Source organism: Takifugu rubripes, chromosome 11, assembly GCF_901000725.2.
Source record: "Takifugu rubripes chromosome 11, fTakRub1.2, whole genome shotgun sequence".
Lineage (NCBI taxonomy): Eukaryota > Metazoa > Chordata > Actinopteri > Tetraodontiformes > Tetraodontidae > Takifugu > Takifugu rubripes.
Window position 1 is genome coordinate 16,270,908 of NC_042295.1, and position 23,599 is coordinate 16,294,506.

General features: G+C 46.9%; 2 protein-coding genes across 3 annotated transcripts; both read left to right on the plus strand.

The window, feature by feature from the left end:
• Positions 1-8: 8 nt before the first annotated feature.
• cldn15lb (claudin 15-like b) lies at positions 9-3,107 on the plus strand. The gene is made up of 6 exons (XM_011617241.2): positions 9-142; positions 1,611-1,842; positions 2,120-2,284; positions 2,602-2,683; positions 2,754-2,861; positions 2,958-3,107. Exons 2-6 carry the CDS (start codon positions 1,626-1,628, stop codon positions 3,046-3,048), a joined length of 663 nt encoding a protein of 220 aa, XP_011615543.1. The 5' UTR covers positions 9-142; positions 1,611-1,625; the 3' UTR covers positions 3,049-3,107.
• Positions 3,108-4,849: 1,742 nt separating this feature from the next.
• LOC105419627 (tumor necrosis factor alpha-induced protein 2-like) lies at positions 4,850-22,331 on the plus strand. Of its 2 annotated transcripts, none has more exons than XM_029844205.1 (14): positions 4,850-4,985; positions 11,270-11,752; positions 11,884-12,107; positions 14,380-14,648; positions 14,832-15,098; positions 15,876-15,994; positions 16,127-16,241; positions 17,473-17,583; positions 17,866-17,966; positions 18,084-18,200; positions 18,295-18,430; positions 19,115-19,393; positions 19,508-19,629; positions 20,942-22,331. In XM_029844205.1, the coding sequence occupies exons 2-14, from the start codon at positions 11,322-11,324 to the stop codon at positions 21,240-21,242; spliced, it is 2,592 nt and encodes an 863-aa protein (XP_029700065.1). In that variant the 5' UTR covers positions 4,850-4,985; positions 11,270-11,321; the 3' UTR covers positions 21,243-22,331. The 2 variants fall into 2 exon arrangements, with proteins under 2 accessions (XP_029700065.1, XP_029700067.1); XM_029844207.1 differs by lacking the exon at positions 4,850-4,985 and adding an exon at positions 6,714-7,070.
• Positions 22,332-23,599: the final 1,268 nt, after the last annotated feature.

The window sequence follows — 23,599 nt, forward strand, 5'->3', positions numbered from 1 at the left end:
TGGTGAGTTCAGGGACCCGACCCAGTTTCATGTGTCAATAAGATTGTTGGTATTGAGAGTTCGCCGACCCTGAAGGGAACCGCAGCAGCTCCACAGTCCACGTCCAGCCTCGTTTACCGGGAGGACAGCCACAACTTCTGAGGTAAGACCTGGTTCTGACGGGCCCAGGATTTCTTGGACCCGACCCGACTGACTTTTATCTTTAAACATACTGAGGAAAAGAAGGTGCAGCTGACAGTTCTTCAGAACTGGAGACGGACAGAACAGCCTGGCGTCTTCGTAGGTGTTCTTCAGAGGTTCCCTCTGAGTTTGTGGTCACAACAGGAAAATCGGATTGTGGGAGACTTATTGTTCATGGAAAATGGGATTTTGGGGTGATTGACTCCCATTACTGGAGTCACTTGGTGACAGAACGACCCGCTTTCATCACGTCCTGCATCTGGCTGTTCTGACTGAACCTGAACGTCCCTCCAAACCGGTCCTGTCACAGGAGGAGGGTTCCTTCTGGAACGGAACCAGCACGTGTGTGTCAGATCATGCTAAGCTAAGTTTAAGGAGGTGTTAACACCGGAACAGGAATAACGTTGAGACGGGAATAACGTTGAGAGACGGGATTAATGTTGAGAGACGGGAATAACGAGACAGGATTAACGTTGAGAGACGGGAATAATGTTGAGACGGGAATAACGTTGAGAGACGGGATTAACATTGAGAGACTGGATTAATGTTGAGAGACGGGAATAACGAGATGGGATTAACGTTGAGAGACGGGAATAATATTGAGACGGGAATAACGTTGAGAGACGGGATTAACATTGAGAGACGGGATTAATGTTGAGAGACGGGAATAACGAGATGGGATTAACGTTGAGAGACGGGAATAATGTTGAGACGGGAATAACGTTGAGAGACGGGAATAACAAAACGTGATTAACGTTGAGAGACGGGATTAACGTTGAGAGACGGGAATGATGTTGAGACGGGAATAACATTGAGAGACGGGAATGATGTTGAGACGGGAATAACGTTGAGAGACGGGATTAACGTTGAGAGACGGGAATAACGAGATGGGATTAACGTTGAGAGACGGGAATAACATTGAGAGACGGGAATGATGTTGAGATGGGAATAACGTTGAGAGACGGGAATAACGTTGAGAGACGGGATTAACGTTGAGAGACGGGAATAACGTTGAGAGACAGGAATAACGTTACGAGACGGGATTAACGTTGAGAGACGGGAATAACGTAACGAGTGTCCACGGCTGCTGGGTCCGTTCAGTCCCTCAAACCTCAGGCTCGTCTCACAAACTCTGATGGCCTCAAACTTCTTCCTTCTCCTTTCAGACCAAACTGGGCGACTGTTTTCATGCCTGAACACCTTGGGAACAGATTTGTAGATGCGTTTAACATTACCAAGATCAGTAATTCTATAAGATTAAAGAAAAAACTTTATTTGCCTCATGCGCTAATAGCTACAGTCTTTATTCTAGCTAAGCTAATGCAGGCCGGCTAACCTTCAGCAGCATCTTGACTGATCACCTGACTCGTTTGTCTCACCTAATTAGTTGATCGTTGCACCTCCTCTCCCCCCCCCACCCCCCCACCCAGGTGTTGTTGAGCATCATGGGGGCGGGCCTGCAGGTGGTGGGTGTGCTTCTGGGCGTGGTCTCCTGGTGTCTGCAGTCCAGCTGCACCTCTTCTCAGGTGTGGAGGACGAGGAGTCAGATGGAGTCGGTGAGCAGCAGCCAGAGGCAGTTTGAAGGTCTGTGGATGAGCTGCGCCTCCACCTCACTGGGCTCCATCCAGTGCAGCCGCTTCAGAACCCTGCTGGGGCTCCCAGGTGAGGGGCCGATCCACCTCGTCACCACCCAAAGCTCTTTTATGAGCTCACCAATTTCTTCCTTCAAGTGACGACGATTTTATTGACATTTCATGTCAAAAAGACCAACTTGGTGAACTGAACAACAAAAGGATTTCATTTATTACTACTTGGTCAAATCGTTTACATAGATCGGCCTGTCGAGACCCCAGCAAAAGGGAAAAAAGCAAATTCGAAAAGAAAAATTCAAACTTGTGGTCGTTCAGAAGGTGTGTTTCACCTGTATACCGGTTTCCAGTTCACCTGCAGACCTGCAGGGCTCTGATGATCCTGTCCCTGCTGATTGGGCTGGTCTCCATTTTGGTCTCTGTGCTGGGCCTCAAGTGCACCAGGCTTGGCAGAACCTCAGAGCAGGTCAAAGGTCAGCTGGTCCTGAGTGGAGGAGTCCTGTTCCTACTGTCCGGTATGAAATTCAGGACTAACCCTAACCCATCTCACTTGTTTTTACGGTTTTACCAATCCAAAACTGCTGATGTGAGTTGATGAAGCTAGTTGATTTAGCAGGCTAATGCTAATGCTACTGTCTGCCACGTGCCACAGTAACAAAACCACAAGAGCCGCTCGAACTGCTCTTTGATCCACTCCCTGAATTTGGAATGTTTTTCAGGATGATGAGCTTTATAACTCATGATTAAATTGCATTATCTTAATAACACAGAACATTTTTTCTGGTTATGTTAGCAGTTCACTCCGCAGGTGCTCAGTTTCTCTCTCCTTCAGGTGTTCTCACTCTGATAGCAGTCTCCTGGTACGCTGGCAGAGTCATCCAGGACTTCTATGACCCCATGTATGGGGGGGTCAGGTGTGTCACACATGCTCACCTGTGTTAACTGTGTGTGCGTCTGTGTGTTAACAGTGTGTGTGTGTCACAGGTACGAGCTGGGCACTGGACTTTATGTGGGCTGGGCAGCGTCCAGTTTGGCCATACTGGGAGGATCGATGCTGTGTTGCTCCTACACAAAGCCTCCTCACGCTGCCCGGTAGGCGTGGCTTCAGCCGTCTATCCTCACATACCAAGGTCACACTTCCTGTCTGTCATCAGCTGTAAAGGTCACACTTCCTGTCGTCCTCTGCAGGCACTTTTCTTACAACCTGCGGAGTCAAGGGCAAAACATTTACAGAGCAGCATCGGTTTTGGACGGCGACAGTTCCAAAGTTTATGTCTGACGTGTTCCAGTTTGTAGCTTTTCTCTCTTTCAAGTAAATTCTGGCTAAAGAAAATTCAAGTGGACTTCCTTTAGTTTTTTCAGAAGATGTTTTGTTGTCCGGCTTCTTCAGTTCCTAGCGAACTCTGTCATTTATGCTGTTGTGGGTGGTAATCTGCATTATTAAAGGCTGGACCCTGGTCCTCATGTGGTGTTGGGTGGGAACTATTGTGATGTGGAGGCAGCTAGCAACATGTGGGCTCAGCTAAGGTGCTTCTACTTTAAGACGGCTTCTTTTCCTCCTCCTTTCAAACCATCTTTCTTCTCTGACCAGATATGAACATCACTGTCTTCAAATGAGTGTCCCTTGTCTTTTGGATGTAGGTGGGCAGCCGACTCCTGTCCCGAGGAGTCCTCATCTCCTGTGTTGGTCCTTAAGTCTCTGCAGTGGCCGTTTGGTCTCGCCAATTTCCAGATCTTTACATTCTCAGCTGAGGCCACATTCCTCTCAGCCGGGATCTTTTCAGTTCCCCTGGCCTGCAGAGCGCGGATGGTAATGCTAATGACCATTAGCCCGGGGGGGGGGGGGCCTCCTTATGGCTCTTTGGAGGCCTGAGATACACAGAAGGTCTTCACCAGGGGAGTCTGGACCAAAGTCTTCTGTCAGTGGCTCAGTCCATCCCCACATTCAGTCACATGATTCTACACATTCTTGAGACAAAAAGGAAGAATGGTTCAACCAAAAACATCAATTTTATCGAGCCAGAACCTTCTCCTGCCTGGATGGCCGAGAACATCCATTGAAGTTTGTGGTTTTGGTCGGTGAGGTTGGTGTCGCCGCCATGTTCACCTGTTGGAAATAAACCTTTCCTGAATGTCTGGAGTTTGTGTTCCTGCTCTCGTCCATATTCCCTGAGATAACCTTTAAAACAGGAGAGCTTGTTCCTGTCCCGGTACACAATCACTCCTGATATTACTGATTATTATTGGATATAACCTCACAGCTTTACACACCATCCAGCTGAAAGTCAAAACAAAGACAGTGGGAATTATTTGGTCCATCTCCTGATCACTGGACTCAATCTATCGATTTAAACTTCATTGTGGTGGAGTCTTTCTGCCGCCAGGGGGCAGAAGAGCTTTGAGTTGCTGTTTGAGTATGTGACTACAGTTCCCAGGGTGCATTTCACCACCGGCGCTGATCATGCTGTGTAAACAATATTTAATAATACAGAATTATTAAATGTATTAATTTATAATTACTCATTGTTTCATATTCAAGAGGGATTTTATTCGTGACTCTGGAGCTGCTGGAACAGAATTGTGGATCATTAAAATGGATCTGCTCTGATATTTAAACTACTTGTGATCCATTCAGATTGATATGCATGAATGAAAACGAATTAATAAATGCTTTGAAATCATTAAAACTGCAAAACAAAAATTGTTTTTAAAAGTGTGTGTGTGTGTGTGTGCGTGTGTGTGTGTGCGTGTGTGTGTGCGTGTGTGCATGTGTGTGCATGTGTGTGCGTGTGTGTTGAGAGGAAGAGGAAAACATGACCATTTCCTGCCACCGAGAAAAAATACAACAAACAGGAAACTTGAGCAGCAGCAGAGGTGAAGAAGTGAGCGGAGAAACCCGGGACAGAACCTGAGGACCGGCGAACCCGGGACAGAACCTGAGGACCAACAAATCCGGGACAGAACCTGAGGACCGGCGAACCCAGGACAGAACCTGAGGACCAACAAATCCGGGACAGAACCTGAGGACCGGCGAACCCGGGACAAAACCTGAGGACCGGCGAACCCGGGACAGAACCTGAGGACCGGCAAACCCGGGACAGAACCTGAGGACCAACAAACCCGGGACAGAACCTGAGGACCGGCGAACCCAGGACAGAACCTGAGGACCAACAAACCCAGGACAGAACCTGAGGACCGGCAGCACAGCAGACGAAGGTAAGATCTATTTGTGCCTCCTCACTGTTCAGAACATCCTCTGCTGAAGGCTCATGTGATGGCTTCAGTCTCCATGACGACACTCCAACACTTAATAGTATGGAACTTTGTGGTGCTTTGGGTTTGTTCCACATTGAGGTGGTCTGGGTCACCTGTAGAACTTCTGCTGCTGATCTGAGCAGAACCAGGAGGTTTCCTATCGGTACATTTATGAATCCAGGGTGAGAGAAGACGTTACCAACTGTGCTACACTATTAATCTCCACGGTGTCACTATTAATCTCTAAAGTGTCACTATTATTCTCAACAGTGTCACTATTATTCTCTACGGTGTCACTATTATTCTCTACGGTGTCACTATTAATCTCCACGGTGTCACTATTATTCTCCACGGTGTCACTATTAATCTCCACGGTGTCACTATTATTCTCCACGGTGTCACTATTATTCTCCACGGTGTCACTATTATTCTCTACGGTGTCGTCACTATTAATCTCCATGGTGTCACTATTATTCTCTATGGTGTCACTATTATTCTCTACGGTGTCACTATTAATCTCTACAGTGTCACTATTATTCTCCACGGTGTCACTATTATTCTCTACGGTGTCACTATTATTCTCTACGGTGTCACTATTATTCTCTATGGTGTCGTCACTATTAATCTCCACGGTGTCACTATTATTCTCCACGGTGTCACTATTATTCTCTATGGTGTCACTATTATTCTCTATGGTGTCACTATTATTCTCTACGGTGTCACTATTATTCTCTATGGTGTCACTATTATTCTCTACGGTGTCACTATTATTCTCTATGGTGTCACTATTAATCTCTACGGTGTCACTATTATTCTCCACGGTGTCACTATTATTCTCTACGGTGTCACTATTATTCTCTATGGTGTCACTATTAATCTCTACAGTGTCACTATTATTCTCTACGGTGTCACTATTATTCTCCACGGTGTCACTATTATTCTCTACGGTGTCACTATTATTCTCTACGGTGTCACTATTATTCTCTATGGTGTCGTCACTATTAATCTCCACGGTGTCACTATTATTCTCCACGGTGTCACTATTATTCTCTATGGTGTCACTATTATTCTCTACGGTGTCACTATTATTCTCTATGGTGTCACTATTATTCTCTACGGTGTCACTATTATTCTCTATGGTGTCACTATTAATCTCTACAGTGTCACTATTATTCTCTACGGTGTCACTATTATTCTCTACGGTGTCACTATTATTCTCTACGGTGTCACTATTATTCTCTATGGTGTCACTATTAATCTCTACAGTGTCACTATTATTCTCTATGGTGTCACTATTAATCTCTACAGTGTCACTATTATTCTCCACGGTGTCACTATTATTCTCGAATCATTAGTGCTGGCACGTGTGTGTCTGTGTGTGTGTGTGTGTGTGTGTTGTGATTACTCATTAAAGGTTGGGTTAGTTGTCAGATGTGTGTGTTGCCAAAGGATGTGGAGCACCAGAACAACAGGAAGCAGTGTGGTACCCAATGGGTGACCTTAACTGGACCGGACTCCACTCAGACAAGACCGGTCCAGGGTTCTGCTGTGTGTGTGTGTGTGTGTGTGTGTGTGTGTGTGTGTGTGTGTGTGTGTGTGAGAGATAGAGAGAGAGAGGGAGTGAGAGCAGTGTGTGTGTGTGGTAGAGAGAGCAGTGTGTGTGTGTGTGTGATAATGAGAGAGAGAGAGAGAGGGGGGTGAGAGAGAGAGCGGTGTGTGTAGAACTAGTAAATAATTGTAGTGAGCTCCTGTTCGACCAACCGAACCCATCTGGGTCGGTTCCACACTCAGATCCACGCAGGTGGCGGAAAAGACGGTTAGAAAACCGGAAATGAGCAGATGGTTGAGCGGCAACAAAAGCTTCATTATCTCGATTCTCCCGATTTTCGGACTGCATCCTCGGACCGTAAACGCCTCATACGCGCTGCTCCTGAAGGCAGCGGGTGCTTGCGTGCGCTTGCGCGTGCTCATGACTGTTCAGTGAAAGTCGGACTTTGTGTGGATTCCTTCTGCTGCTGCGACCCTCCGACACGATGGATCTGCTGTGTGAGTGATCTTTTAGTTCCGTGTTGGAGTTTAAAACTGTTCAGTTTGTGGAGAAAACGCCGAGCGGTCGGTCAGAGAGGCGTTTTTGGACGGTTTAAAAGTAGGAAAACAGAAAATCTTCAGATAGCAACTTTTTGATGGCCTTTTTTAAAACTTGAACTCTTCCAAAAAGCATTCTAGTCGCTCTCGTCGTGTTTGATTGAAACGTCAGTCAACGTGCAGGGTCACCAACACGGGTCCAGTCCTGGTTCTGGGAGCAGAACCCAGAGGTTCTCTGACCTAAAGAGCAGAGCAGCAAGGTCAGATGGTTCTGCTGGACCCCAGACTTCAGCTCAGCCTCATTTAAAGCATTCTTCACTCGGTTAACATCCCTCACCGTCGTCCCGGTCAGGCTTGAGCTTATTCATGAAACGTGCACGTAGACGCACGGGAAGGTTAAAGTTTTACCTCTTGGTGGTTATACAATAGGAAAGAAACACACCTTGGTTCCGTACTGCACCAAGAACTAAAAAGCACATTTAGTTAATGAGTTCCACAAGTGTGGGTAGAGTCCAGTTTATCGGGTTCGTGTGCTGGATGTCCGTCGTTGTCAGTGTCATCAAGGTTCCCCCACAGGAGAGAACCTCCAGGTTCTGGAAAATGGATTTTAAAGTCCTGACAGGTGATCAAAGGATTGTTCCTACTGTCATGTGACTCTGCTTGGGTATGGGTGAAGATGAGCCAGCATCTATGCTGGCTGGTTAGTTGGCTGGTTAGTTGGCTGGTTAGTTGGCTGGTTAGTTGCAGGCTGTTTGTCCACTGGAGGAATTTGTGGAGCTCCCAAAAGTGCAGAAAGCATCTATCACACCACTACAGCGCGTGTTCAAACTGTTAGCTTTAGCTTCACGGACCTCCATCATGCTGAGCTGTCATCAAAGGACAGAGTGTGTGTGTGTGTGTGTGTGTGTGTGTGTGTGTGTGTGTGTGTGTGTGTGTGTGTGTGTGCGCGCATGTGGCCTGTAGCCTGATCCTGGGTTGGACCGTGGTGGAGATGATTCTGGGGCGACCTGGGTTCTGGACCTGGTATCCTGGTCTCTGTCTGCCGGTGTTTTGAGTGTCGTTTGTCCGTATCTGTGTCTTTTCCGCTTCATTGTTTGTGTTCTGAGGCTTCCGCCATCAAGAAATGCTGTGTGTGTGTGTGTGTGCGTGTCTGTGTGTGTATGTGTGTTTGGAAGTGTGTGTGTGTGTCTGTGTGTGTGTGTGTCTGTGTGTTTGTAAGTGTGTGTCTGTGTGTGTGTGTCTGTCTGTCTGTGTGTGTGTCTGTGTGTGTGTGTGTCTGTGTGTATGTGTGTGTGTGTCTGTCTGTCTGTGTGTTTGGAAGTGTGTGTGTGTCTCTGTGTGTGGGTGTGTGGGTGTGTGTGTGTGTGTCTGTGTATCTGTCTGTCTGTGTGTTTGGAAGTGTGTGTGTGTCTCCGTGTGTGTGTGTGTCTCTGTGTGTGTGTGTGTCTCTGTGTGTGTGTGTGTGTCTCTGTGTGTGTGTGTCTGTGTGTGTGTGTGTCTCTCTGTGTGCATGCATTTGGAAGTATGTGTGTGTGTGTGTGTGTGTGTGTGTGTGTGTGACACTGAATCACATCCTACTTTAACTTTTGTGTTTGTGTGAATGTTTTCTGATGAGCTGTCGCCATGGTAACCCTATAGATCTGCATCTTCATGATGGTTCAGCGTTACGTTTGTATTATCAGTCTGGACAAAACTTCCTGTTCTTGGAATCAGACTGGAGACGGCCGTGACTGCTCCAGTGGGTTAGAGCAGGCTCTGCAGCCTTGGTTACCAACTTATGCTATAAAAGGATCATATATCCTTCATATATCCATCATATATCCTTCATATATCCTTCATATATCCATCATATATCCATCATATATCCTTCATATATCCATCATATATCCTTCATATATCCTTCATATATCCATCATATATCCTTCATATATCCATCATATATCCCTCATATATCCTTCATATATCCATCATATATCCTTCATATATCCTTCATATATCCATCATATATCCATCATATATCCTTCATATATCCATCATATATCCTTCATATATCCATCATATATCCATCATATATCCTTCATATATCCATCATATATCCCTCATATATCCATCATATATCCCTCATATATCCATCATATATCCATCATATATCCCTCATATATCCTTCATATATCCATCATATATCCCTCATATATCCTTCATATATCCATCATATATCCTTCATATATCCATCATATATCCATCATATATCCTTCATATATCCATCATATATCCATCATATATCCCTCATATATCCTTCATATATCCTTCATATATCCATCATATATCCCTCATATATCCCTCATATATCCATCATATATCCCTCATATATCCCTCATATATCCTTCATATATCCATCATATATCCATCATATATCCCTCATATATCCTTCATATATCCTTCATATATCCATCATATATCCTTCATATATCCATCATATATCCCTCATATATCCATCATATATCCCTCATATATCCATCATATATCCATCATATATCCCTCATATATCCCTCATATATCCTTCATATATCCATCATATATCCATCATATATCCTTCATATATCCTTCATATATCCATCATATATCCTTCATATATCCATCATATATCCATCATATATCCTTCATATATCTCATATAACATTCCCTCAATATCATATATCCATCATATATCCTTCATATATCCTTCATATATCCATCATATATCCATCATATATCCTTCATATATCCTTCAGAAAGACGGCTCCAACATCTCTGTCCTCCTGTCGGTTGGAGCCACTTTGGCAGTTGTGGTGACTTCAGGTGTTGGAAGAGACGACAGGAAAACGGACCCTTATATAGTTCTTGTTCCATTCAAACTCTTTACATTAAACGGGACGAGATAAACATTTGTTTGTCCATTTATTGTTTAAAAAGGCTTCAGAAGAAAACCATTTCTTTAAATCTCTGGCCTAACTTGGGTTTAAACTTCTAGAAGGTTCCACATCCGTGTGACTTCATGAGTGGGCGGAGCCAGTCAGCAGCTTCCTGTTCGGCATCATTGCACAACATCATAAATTACAATAAAAATGGGTGTGTTGTTTGCTCTGACTTCAATGATTAACTCAGTGTCACTTCGCTGACCTCAGAAATGCCTTGGTTAATTATCACGTTAACTAACACACCTGTTAAGGTTACATTCACTCCAAACCTTGGAAAATGTATTTGACCTTTATTTAACCAGATGAAACCGCACTAAGGTCGGAGACTCTTATTCCAGGGTGACCAGGCCAAGAAAGGCAGCAGCCGACGTCACGGAAATGAATCAAAGACAAAAAGAATGATTAAATATAAATTAAATAAATAATCAATTAAATTATGACAACTTAAAGAGCAAATGGCTTCGTCTCTCATGGAAGCCTGTGAAGGTCAAATAAGAGATATCATTGTTCTTCCTGTGTGCAGTTATTACTCGGTTATTACTCACCTGGTTTGAATCATAAAATCATAAAACTTGTTTCATCTGCAGTCAGAATGAATTCGGTGTCATTTTACTCTCAAGGAGCCACAGACGTTATTAGCCTGGGTTAGCTTTGATGACGCACGCCTTCGGTGGGCGTGGCCTTCAGAACCTTCTGCCACGTCACGATTCTCCATCCGAGGTTGCGTTCATTCGTGTTCAGCGGTTCCGTCATCAGCTCAGCCTGCTGGAACCGGGCTGGGAACCGGGCTGGGAACCGGGCTGGGAACCGGAGGGTTCTCCGTTTGAGCCCCAGGCCAGACAAAACATGGGCTTCTGGTAGTAGGGGGAGGTGCCAGAACACCTTCAGAGCACTGTTGAGGTACCCTTGAGCAAGGCACTGAACACACAAATGGCAATAAAGGACCCTGCGATGAACTGGTGACCCGTCCAGGGGGGACCTCCCTCCGCCTATTGTGGACCCTTCCTGGCACCCCAAAAGGGATAAAGTGGTTAAGGAGACGAGATATATTAGTTTATTCTAATATATCAAATAATATTAGTTAACCCTGACCCGTGTGTGTGTGTGTGTGTGTGTGTGTGTGTGTGTGTTATTCTGACCTGTGCTGTGTTACATATTCAGTGATTGTTTTGGTTGTCATTCTTTTTATTTATTCTTCCACAGGTTTCTCCCCACCTGTACCGCCCTCCTCCTCTTCCTCCTCCTCCTCCTCCTCATGCCTGTCAACAAGAACCACCGCCTAAAGGGTGGCGGTCCAACTCTCAACAACGCATTGATCCTTCGCAGAATGAGCCTCAACATCAACATCCCCTTTGACAGCGATGGCGACCCCAGCGGTCGGCACCACTGGTCACCTGGCTCTTCGCTCCTCGACGGCGATGGCCTGAGGGACCGCAACCCATTTGAGGATGAGGAAGATGAGAACGAGGCCAATGAGGGGAAAACGGGAGGTGGGATTTCTGGAAAGGGGTCGTTGAAGTTCAAGTCCCCACTCAAGTCTTTAGGAAAACTGGGAAGAACGTTGAGGATGTCAGGGCGTAGCAAAGAGAGTTCCACACCTTCTCCTCCAAGGTCACTAGAGGGAACGTCGTCTTCAGCAGAGAAGAAGAAGAGAGGGAGGCGGAGCTCTGAAGGAAGCTTGTTAAGGTAAGTGCACTCGTGGGATGGATGGCAGTGTTTCCTCTGAAGGAATGCGGATATTTTGGGCTGCTTCGAAGTCTAAATCCGGTTCCCTACTTCTGTCATGACCTTCATGCCATCTCTTGCGTTCCCTCCAGATTTGCTGGGAGATACCGCGACAGTCGGAAAGAGTCTTTCACGAGCACTGACCTGAACTCAGAAATGGAGTGTGACTCCAGCAGCCGCCGCCAGTCCTTCATGAAGATGGTCGGTCTGGGGAAGCTGAAGAAGGAGTCAATGGCTGACCGGTCTTCATTCAGCACAGAGGAACAGGAAGTGCAGCAGAAGGAGGAGGAGGTGAAACCCAGAGAGCCCCTGTCAGGTACTGATGATCCAGTCCAGGATAAAAGGTGGTTTTAATTGTCCCAGTTTGGTAGTAAAGCTGGGATCAGCTGGTAAAAGGTTAGAGTTAGAGTTAGGGTTAGGGTTAGAGTTAGGTTGTTGTGAATGATCTCTCTCTTCATCACCCACATGGCAGATATGGTGAGATGGAGCTTTGAGCCTTAACTGTGTTACACCACAGAAAAACTTTGACTTCACGGCTTTGACTTCTTCTTCTTCATGTGAGGGCTTGTTTTCAGACACTGTTGACTGACTATCTTTGGTATCAACACATCAAGGGTGTGTGTGTGCACGTACAAGTGTGTGTTCTGGTACTTTGCATGTTGAGTACCAAAATACTCATTATACTAGCAAATTGAGGACAGTTTGGATGGTCCCCACAACTTCGATGAAGGTTTTGAGGGTTCAGAACTTTGCCATATGTCTATGAAAGTCCTCACAAAGATAGAAGTACACAGATGTTTGTATGTGCCCGTGTGGGTGAATGTTAAATAAGGGTGATGCAGGTAGAAACAGCCCAGACTGTGTTTAGCAATAACACACACACACACACACACACACACACACACACACACACACACACACACACACACTTGCATAGATCAGGCAGACACTGAGTACTTGCAACAGTTCTTCTGGGTGGTACTTTTACTTGGTCGGTGTATTTAACTCTTGTTTTGGTGACATAATTTGATCATTTGGGATCCTCAGAGGTTGAGCCACAGATTCAACCCACTGTTGAGCAACACGGTATCAGAGTTCTAGAGGAGTTACTGGTGGATGAAAGCACTTTTGTTTCATGTACAAATGTTATCAGGTTGCCTGTTTTGGCTTCACGCATTCTAGCTGCTAATATTAGCATGAGCGTTATCACATGTTGTGGTTCATTCTTTAGATCCTGACTTGATATCAGCTTAGTCATGAACAAACCTGCTGCAGTCCAGCATGGAAAAGCATGAAAATCTTGATGCTAACCCTAACCCTCTAACCCTAACCCTCTAACCCTAACCCCCTAACCCTAACCCTCTAACCCTAACCCTAACTCTAGTGGTGTTCTTGTGGGGCTGGGGGGTGCTCTGGTTGTATGAATGAATGAATACTTGCGTGCATGTGTGTGTATCTGTGCAAGTGTGTGAGGGTTTGTATGGGAGACCGTGCGGAGGCCGGCCCTGGGGCAGAGAGGGCTGGCCTTGGGGCGGAGGCTGGCCCTGGGGCAGAGGGTGCAGGCCCTTGGACTTGTGTGGCCACTTGTCCGGATGACTGGCACATGGGGTGTCCTGTTTCCGGGGGTGTGTGGGTGTGCTGCCCTCCTCATTGCCTAGTGGTGGTGTCTTTTGTTGCGTGGGCCCTCTTCGGCAGGTCTTTGCCGTCCTGCCCTGGGGGTGGGATTGTGGTTGTGCACGGACTGGTTGGCCCTTACATCTGTTCTGCCCAGCAGGGGTCATCGGGTTCTCTGTCTGCTTGTGGCCCGTTGCCTGGTTCAGCGAGGTGGGGCTACGGTGTCCTGGTCTGACTAATCAATCACAAACTGTTGCTACAGTATCACACTTGTAAAAGCTTCACTGGGGGGCTGAAGTGTCATGTTGGTTGTGTTTGCTTGTTTTCTGCGTCACCCACACAAACACACACACACACACACACACACACACAGAAAACTGTAGAATTGTGCTTCCTCCAGGTGTATCGGAGGTTTTGACTCGGCGGCTTCTTTAGTTTCACACTGAACTTTAACCTGTTGCCCTCTGATATCAGTCAGTTCAGGATTTGTTAGCATTAATGCTAGCAAGCCACATTCTAACCGGCATTCTGTACAAATGGGCAACATACAACAGGCGAGGCCTAATCCATCCAGCTGGAACACATTTCCGACAACTCAAAAGGAAATATTCGACGGCGTGCGAATGTGCTTGTGTGCATGCGTGTGTGTGTCGATTGCATGCCTGCAATGTAAACATCTGGAGCCATTTACTGGGTTGCTGTTGAAACAGGAAGTGACACCATCTGGAACTAACCCTAGTATCCAGTCTGTGCAATCAAAGTGTGTTTTTGGGATATGTTCGGTTCGGATATTATCTGAAGCTCCAGTGACATCAACATCATGTGATGATGTCACAACGAAGCAAATTATTCTGTGTCGGACTGAGAGTTCTTGGATTGGGTTCAACTAAATCCCAAAGTTACAACATAAGTAACACAATGACCAACTGTTTGCCTCACACATTATTGGCTGTCACGATCCTTATCTCCTGCAGTCCTGGAGATCCTGCAGCTGGTGAAGAAGCGGGACCTGTTTCTGGCTGACATCCACATCCTGGAGCTGGAGAAAGAGTGTACCGAGTCTGTGGACCAGAGTGCAGCACCGCTGGAGAACGCCATCAGTCCCAACATCAAAGATGGTGGACGGAGGAAAGCAAAGGATGTGGAGCTGCTGTATGAGGAGCTGCAGAAAGAACTATGGACTGTGGTCAGGGAGTCTCTGCACTCGGAAACTGCTGGACCCAACCTGGGCCTTGTCGTCCAGGTGAGTCCTAAAGTAGGGACGTAGATGGGTAAAAAGCGAAGGCAAATGAAATGAGCTTCTATGGACTTCATCTGTAGCCGTTGGCAGAAGATGTTATGGTGCTTACGGTTCCGTTTGGGTTAGGGTTAGAGGGTTGCAACGATATATTAAGACTGAGATCTGAGCTCGTCTGTCTGTGTGCAGGTCCTGCAGCAGGAGGAGCAGGCTGATAAAGACTGGGCTCTCGACAAGGCTGTGGTTCTTGGTGGCCCGAGGCCTCGCCGCCTTAGGCAGAAGTGGCAGGAGGCAATAGAGCAAGCGGCAGATGCCTCACTGCCTCTGAGCTCTGAGTACGTGGCTGGAGATTTGGCTCGATTCCTGGAATGGCTAAGGGCCCAAATTGTGAAGGACCTGGTAGCAGCCACCCAGAACGTGGTTTCCATATACCCTGAAGAATACCACCCCTTTCAGGTGACTCCTTCTCCTCTCGGAGACCTCCTAACCCTGACCTAACCCTAACCCTCTCGGAGACCCCCTAACCCTGACCCTAACCCTAACCCTCTCTGAGACCCCCTAACCCTAACCCTAACCCCTTTCAGGTGACTCCTTCTCCTCTCGGAGACCCTCTAACCCTGACCCTAACCCTAACCCTAACCCTTCTCCTCTCGGAGACCCCTAACCCTAACCCTAACCCTAACCCTAACCCTAACCCTAACCCTTCTCCTCTCGGAGACCCCCTAACCCTAACCCTAACCCTGACCCTAACCCTAACCCTCTCGGAGACCCCCTAACCTTGACCCTGACCCTAACCCTAACCCTCTCGGAGACCCCCTAACCTTGACCCTGACCCTAACCCTAACCCTAACCCTCTCGGAGACCCCCTAACCTTGACCCTGACCCTAACCCTTCTCCTCTCGGAGACCCTCTAACCCTGACCCTAACCCTAACCCTAATCCTTCTCCTCTCGGAGACCCTCTAACCCTGACCCTAAACCTAACCCTAACCCTTCTCCTCTCGGAGACCCTCTAACCCTGACCCTAACCCTGACCCTAACCCTAACCCTCTCGGAGACCCCCTAACCTTGACCCTGACCCTAACCCTAACCCTCTCGGAGACCCCCTAACCTTGACCCTGACCCTAACCCTAACCCTCTCGGAGACCCCCTAACCTTGACCCTGACCCTAACCCTACCCTAACCCTCCACCAGGAGGCAACACTCCATGGTTACCTAATTTCTTTATTTTACAGGTGTACTTGCAGGGTTACCACCAGGCGGTTGCCAGGAGACTGAAGAGCATTTCTGACAATGAATTGGACATCAGTGATATCTACTCTCTGCTGGACTGGCTGCACAACATATACAAAAGGTACAGACATCATTTCCATTTGTTAAAGGTATGTTTGATTGGTGCTTGACGGAAGGCTTCAGGAGTGCTTTAACCACTCTGAGCTGGCCGTGATCGAAAATGAGCGACTCAACACGACGGTTTTTGTTGCAGAGATGTTCTCCAGACCGTGTGCAGCACAAGTCCATCCAGCTACAGGGGGCTCCGCCCACTGCTACCTGCAGACACAGTGGAGCGCCTGGAGCTGGACTGCCTGAACTCAGTTAGGGTGAGAAACGGCTCCATTTCTGCCATTAGCAGTTCCCTCTGGGATCAACTTCCCTCTGTGCTCTATGTCCTCCTCCCCCTTAGTCAGGAGATGTAGAGTGTGATGGCGTAATGGATAATAATAATATTATTATTAATAATAATAATATTAATAATAATGATGATAGTAATAATAATGGTAATAATGATAGTAATAATGATGATAGTAATAATAATAATAATGATAATGATAATAAGGGTTAGAGGGTTAGGGGTCAGGGTTAGAGGGTTAGAGGGTTAGAGGGTTAGAGGGTTAGAGGGTTAGAGGGTTAGGAGTTAGAGGGTTAGGGTTAGGGTTAGGGTTAGAGGGTTAGGGTTAGAGGGTTAGGGTTAGAGGGTTAGAAGGTTAGAGGGTTAGAGGGTTAGGGTTAGAGGGGTTAGGAGTTAGAGGGTTAGGGTTAGAGGGTTAGGAGTTAGAGGGTTAGGGGTCAGGGTTAGGGTTAGGGTTAGAGGGTTAGGGTTAGAGGGTTAGGGTTAGGAGTTAGAGGGTTAGGGTTAGAGGGTTAGGGGTCAGGGTTAGGGTTAGGGTTAGGGGTCAGGGTTAGGGTTAGGGTTAGAGGGTTAGGGATAGGGTTAGGGTTAGAGGGTTAGGGGTCAGGGTTAGGGTTAGAGGGTTAGGGGTCAGGGTTAGAGGGTTAGGGTTAGGGGTTAGGGGTCAGGGTTAGAGGGTTAGGGTTAGGGGTCAGGGTTAGGGTTAGGGTTAGAGGGTTAGGGATAGGGTTAGGGTTAGAGGGTTAGAGGGGTCAGGGTTAGGGTTAGAGGGTTAGGGGTCAGGGTTAGGGTTAGAGGGTTAGGGGTCAGGGTTAGAGGGTTAGGGTTAGGGGTCAGGGTTAGGGTTAGGAGTCAGGGTTAGGGTTAGAGGGTTAGGGGTCAGGGTTAGGGTTAGGAGTCAGGGTTAGGGTTAGAGGGTTAGGGGTCAGGGTTAGGGTTAGGAGTCAGGGTTAGGGTTAGGGGTCAGGGTTAGGGTTAGGGTTAGGAGTCAGGGTTAGGGTTAGAGGGTTAGGGGTCAGGGTTAGGGTTAGGAGTCAGGGTTAGGGTTAGAGGGTTAGGGTTAGGGTTAGCCAGCCACCATTTATCGGTAGATCTCCAACCCCAGAAGCTTCAGGTGCCACAACCATGAGTCGGTTTCATTGCGACTCGGGTTTGATCGCTGCTGTCAGAAGTTTCTTCATCTGTGGTTCTGATTCCTCCAGACAAAGGTCACCACAGAGCTGAGTCAGCTTCTAGACGAGGAGGAGAAACGGTGGATGGAGTCTCTGCATGTGGAGGAGTACCGAATCAGCCTGGCCAACAACGTCATACAGGTGCACGCCTCACCTGTGCTCTTTGGGTGGTCGTTTGAATTCCACTTGTGTGCAGATAATCGAGTTTATTTTGAACAAAATCAGGAAACATTTAAATGGCCACAGTAATCACCAGTGTGGACAGTCTGGTTGGTGTGTGTCCGGTTGGTGTGTGTCCAGTTGGTGTGTGTCTGTGTGACCTGCTCAGGTGTGTGTCAGTGTGACCTGCTCAGGTGTGTGTCTGTGTGACCTGCTCAGGTGTGTGTCTGTGTGACCTGCTCAGGTGTGTGTCTGTTGTTCCAGACACTGCAGGTGGATCTGGATCAGTCCGCCGCCATCAGCAGCAGCCTCGGCTCCAGAGTGGCCCAGTGCAGCCTGAACGGCCTGGCTGACTTCTTGTACAGGTAAAGTGCAGCTCAACGGGGGGGGGGGGGGGGGTTAGGGTTAGGGTTAGGGTTAGGGTTAGGGTTAGGGTTAGGGTTAGGGGGTCTTCTGACGCTCACCTGTCACTTCCTGTTCAGTTTCCAGAGGAAAGTGGAGATGTTTCATGAAGGGATGCAGTGCGGAATGTTGGGAGACAACAGTGACGGATACGTGTCCAAAACCATCGCCCTGGTCAACTGTTGCCCCCCCTTCAGGTAACAGCGTGTTTCACTACGCCACGCCCGAACTCCTGCTCACGTCGTGTGTGTGTGTGTGTGTGTGTGTGTGTGTGTGTGTGTGTGTTCAAAGGGAATTTGTGCAGCGATGTTCTCAGCGTGATCAGCCTCTCAGTGACCAGTCGATGCGTCGAGCCACCAGATCTCTAGATCACATCATTCAGCAGGGAGTGAAAGTCCTGTGTGAACGTCTGTACCTGCACATCAGGGTACCTGACACATACACACACACTCACACACTCACACACTCACACACACACTCACACACACACTCACACACACACTCACACACTCACACACACACTCACACACACACACTCACACACTCACACACTCACACACTCACACACACACTCACACACTCACACACACACTCACACACTCACAGACTCTCTCTCTCTCTCTCTGCCCGCTCTTCTTCTGTGTCGCTCTCTCAATGGTGTCCTTCCCCACCCCCCACCCCTCCCTCTCTCTCTCCCTCCCCCCTCTCTCCTCTCCCTCTCTCTCCCTCCCCCCTCTCTCCTCTCCCTCTCTCTCCCCCCTCTCTCCCCCCTCTCCCTCTCTGTCCCCCCACCCTTCCCTCTCTCTCCCTCCCCCTCCCTCTCTCTCTCCCTCCCCCCTCTCTCCTCTCCCTCTCTCTCCCCCTCTCTCCCTCCCCCTCTCCCTCTCTGTCCCCCCACCCTTCCCTCTCTCTCCCTCCCCCTCCCTCTCTCTCTCCCCCCTCTTCCCTCCCCCTCTCTCCCCCCTCTCCCTCTCTGTCCCCCCACCCCTCCGGCTCTCTCTCCCCTCTCTCACTGCCTGCTCTTCTTCTGTGTCACTCTCTCAACGGTGCCCCCCCTCCCCTCCCCTCCCCCCCCCCCCCCCTCCTCCCTGCCCCCCCACCTCTCCTCCAGCCCTTGTTTGACCGCCTGGTAAAGAGGAAGTGGTTGAGTAACCCAGAACCGTTGGAGAAGATTGTGGAACTGATCAAAGACCACTTTAAGAAGTATCAGAAGATGGAGGGACCGCCGTACCACCTGCTGGTGTCCGAGGTCCACCGTCGCCTCCTGATCGAGTACCTACACGCCATCATGCGTGGAAGAATCATTTGCACATCTTCTAAGATGAGGAAGAGGATGGCGGGACGGCTTCGAGAGGAGGGCCAGCACATCAAAGTCCTCTTCAAAGATCTGGTGGGGGCTTGTTCAGGATGCTCAGGCCTGTTGAAGCCTAACCCTAACCCTAACCCTAACCCTAACCCATGTTTCTCTGCTGACCTGATTGGTCTGTCCATTGCTATTTTTCAGGAATCTCCGTCCAGCTGGTTGGACAGTGCCCTGTCTCACATCTCTGAGATCATCCAGCTGGAAGATGTGCCGTCCATCCAGATGGAGGTCGCTGTTCTGGTTCGAGAGTTTCCCGACATCAGGTGTGACACAAATGCTCCAACTAAAGCTCTTATGAATGCTAATATTAATGTCGTCGCTACTCTTAATGCTATTGTTTGCTACTGTTAGTACACTGTTAATCATAAAATAATGTTACTGTAAAAGCTACTGTTGTAGATACCTTTAATGCTATAGCTTAAGCTATTGTTTATGCTACTGCAACGAATCCTACCAACAGTTCTGATTATGAAATACTGATGCTAATGCTTCTACTGCTAATCATTGCTAATGCTAATGTGTCCACTGTTGGTAATGCTACAAAAACACAACAGCTTCTGCTGCTAATACACTAATGCTGTTATTCGTATTGCTGCTGCTAATGTTACACTTTAGGGCTGGCCAATGTGGTTTGATTCATCATTTTTTTCTGAGAGGGTTTTTTCCGCCCTACTCATTTTTTTTCAGTTACTGAGCAATAAGCTTTCCTTTGTGATCCTCAGGAAAGTTCTGTTAGCAGGCAAATACTCTGTAGAGCCCAGGCTTTCTTGTTAGAGTGCTCCATCAAACTCATGTGTGGCTGGATTGTTAAACTGGACCACGTTGACTCATTAGAGAAGAAAATGACTAACCCTAACCCCTAACCCCTAAACCCTAACACTAACCATATCCCCTAACCCTAACCATACCCCCTAACCCCTACCCCTAACCATAGCCCCTAACCCCTACCCCTAACAATAGCCCCTAACCCTAACCCCTACCCCTTACCATAGCCGATGACCCCATTCAGTGGTTGCTCATCATGGTGCCCGTCTCTTTTCGTAGGCTTTGCCTTGGGTTAATGATTCCACCACAGTCAGCTCTTGTTAGGGTTAGGGTTAGCTCTTGTCGCCATGGTGTTACTGTGTGCGCACATCTGTGATTGAAACAAAGGTGAGGGGGCAGTTATGGAGCAAACATTGTGCCATTGCAAGAGGAAAAAACATCCGCCACAAAAACACTCAAATAACCCTAACCCCTACCCCTACCCCTAGCCCCTAACCCTAACCCTAACCATAGCCCCTAACCCTAACCTGGCTCCCTGCTACTGTCCAACTAATGTAATACTGTTACTGATATAATTAATTATAATGAAAATCCAAAATTTCTGAAAGTAGTAAAAAGTAAATTTCAACATGGTGGTTTCAAGGTTGTGGCTTTGGTTGCTTGTTTGGGGTCTTTGTGGATTTTCCACTTCTTGTTTCTCTGGTGGGTTTTCTCCTGTGTCCTCCCACCGTGTAAATGAATTCATGAATTTCCACTCTTAAATGTTCTCATTTTTAAATGTGGTCGTCTCTATTGTCCCCTTGCGTCCAGGAAGAAGCATGTGTCAGCCATTTTGAACATCCGTGGAATGACGCGTCAAGCAGAACGGCAAGAGATCCTCAACGTTGTCAAAGACATTGAGAGCAGCGACGGCAGTAGCAACGGAGGTTTGGCCAGGCTGTCCCGAGATCACGCCCTGTTCTCCGAGGTGCCCGTCACTTCTGAGGTCCACTGTCTGAATGTTGGGTTGAGCCGCATCGCCATCACAGCATCTTCCTGCTTCACTACACTGAGGCCACACTCTCACAAAACCAGGAGACCAGTGCCGGAAAATCCCAACGACGTTCTCTGAGCTGCCGTCAAAGTCCGAACAGGTGAAACGATTCATGACCTTCTAACATTAATTCCATCAGTTATTATTTGAACGTTTCGATAGTCATGCACCAATGAAAGTTAGCTGAACAATCTTGGATGAATGGATGCAGCGCAGCAATGTTTAGCAAAAGCCCGAACGATACCAATGTAAACGAAATGGTAACTTAAAATCAACCGTTGCCATTTTAATAGGATGACTTTAAAACAGGGTCAAGAACGCTAAAACCAAAAATACTACTACGCTGGAATATGTCCTTTTTTAAACATTCATGTTTGATAAATGAGCTTGCTAAGTATGTAACAGTTCCCTGTGATGCTAAAAGAAAACCAGGAACCTCTAACAGAACTGTTACTGTTATCCATCCCACAAGCTACAGGCATTAACTAGATCTTGCACAAATTCTAACCAATCAACCAAATGAAAATTTAGCATGACAGCTTTGGCTATTTGTTTGTCTGATCCAAACTAATGTTGGAGAAATTCTGTGTTGACTTTACCCAAATTGGGAACCACGATTAGAGTAGAACTTCTGTTGACAAGATGTTAACACCAATTAAAACTTTAAGTTTCATAAAAAATGTTATTATTGTCAAAAATGCCAAAAAGGGTGGGGAGTTGAACTGTTGACAGTTTGTTTTGCTAACTTTTAGCTAAAGTTTAAATTTTCAGTTCTTTTGAATATGAATTTTTCTGAAGATAGAACGGACCCTGCAGAACCTTCAGAGGGTTAATCATGGTACTAGCTGTTGATGCTGTTGTCATGTGAACATATTTAAGTGGTGGTCTGATAAACCTGGCTGTGATCAGGCTCATTGAGATGATTTTTGTTATCCAACAAATTTAAAATATATATATTTTGGGTGAATTTTACGCACTTTTAATCTTTTCTTGCTTTGACTGGTTTTAGCTTTAGAACTAGCTGTTGTAGTTTCAGACTGTACCAGAGGGGGGCGCTGTAACGACGGTTGCTGTCTGTTGGGTTGAAGCTCCAGATATTAAATACGAATCCAACGTTCAACTGTTTTCATCTTTATTAAAGCAAGTCTGCTGGTGCCAATAAAACAACTCTTTTCTTTTTTTGTATCTTCTAAAACTTATCATTTGCTTATTATTATTATTATTATTATTATTATTATTATTATTATAGAATTCAGATAGCTTGGTCCTAGATGCTAAAATTATACACACACACACACACACACACACACACACATATATATATGAGAGCATATATATATATACACACATACACACACACACACACACACCAAAGATATATAGGAACATATATATACATATATACACACACACATAAATACATACATACATACATACACAAGCCACTGACACCAAGGCCAGGAAGCTCGTCACCATGCACGGAGGGTTTCACCCTGAGTCCAGCATCCTGAGGCTGTACATGAAGAGAAAGGAAGGGGCCGAGGACTAGTAATGGTTAGGGTTAGTATCTGAAATACTGCACACCTCTGCAAATCTGCAACAACTGTGTGAGTTGTCACGATCCTGCTTTTGGTTTGTGGTGTTCTGGTTTTCCACCAGGGGGCGCAGGTGTCCCACCTCTCGTGGCCTCACCTGCCAACACCTGCTGCCCACGTCACGTCCGTTACACATGACTCCTCGTTCTCAGGATTCAGCTTCTGACGGTCCTGGTCGTCGTCACTTTTCCTTAGTTCATCACGAGCTTCCTCTCCGACGAGCACCGCACCGTTTGTTTGCTCCGTGCACCCTTCACGCACGCACGAGCGGCACGTGCCCTTTCCTTCACTGTTGTAAACATCGTGTAAGTACAAGGTTTTCTCACTGTAGCTGCCTCGCCTGTCTGCACATTTGCAACACTTTGTTATTGTTCGTGGCTTCTTTGCAAACTGAAGATTTGAGGCAGCTATAAAGTGAACTGATGGTCCAACCTCTGACTGACGAGGTAAAGTGGCCTCTGATTGTACATGAAACAGTGACGTGTACGTTACAAGTGCACGTTTACAACAGAGTTGACCCCTACTGCCCTCGTCTTTGACTACAGGTCCGAAATGCAGGCGATGAATTGTCCGAGATGCTGCAGTTACCCCATGTTTCCTTAAGGGGGCGCTATTGTGGTCATTTGTGGGTGTCTGAACATCAAGTGGGATAATCCCTCTTTGGTGCAATCAGTCTGTCCTATAACACGTTTTAAAGACTAGTGTCCAACTGATAACCCTTTCAAGACACAGACATGATGTTAGACATGAATAATCATTAAATTATAACGCAGAGGAGCATCACCAAAAATGAGGATATTGAATTTATTTATTAGAAAAAAAAGAAAACCTGCACAAATG

Coding starts and splice junctions, on each gene's coding strand:
- cldn15lb (XM_011617241.2), top strand. CDS start 1,626: ATGGGGGCGGGCCTGCAGGTGGTGGGTGTGCTTCTGGGCGTGGTCTCC. Junction 2,285..2,601: donor AGTCCTGTTCCTACTGTCCG/GTATGAAATTCA, acceptor TCTCTCCTTCAG/GTGTTCTCACTCTGATAGCA. Junction 2,684..2,753: donor CCCATGTATGGGGGGGTCAG/GTGTGTCACACA, acceptor TGTGTGTCACAG/GTACGAGCTGGGCACTGGAC.
- LOC105419627 (XM_029844205.1), top strand. CDS start 11,322: ATGCCTGTCAACAAGAACCACCGCCTAAAGGGTGGCGGTCCAACTCTC. Junction 19,394..19,507: donor AAGTCCTCTTCAAAGATCTG/GTGGGGGCTTGT, acceptor GCTATTTTTCAG/GAATCTCCGTCCAGCTGGTT. Junction 19,630..20,941: donor CGAGAGTTTCCCGACATCAG/GTGTGACACAAA, acceptor CCTTGCGTCCAG/GAAGAAGCATGTGTCAGCCA.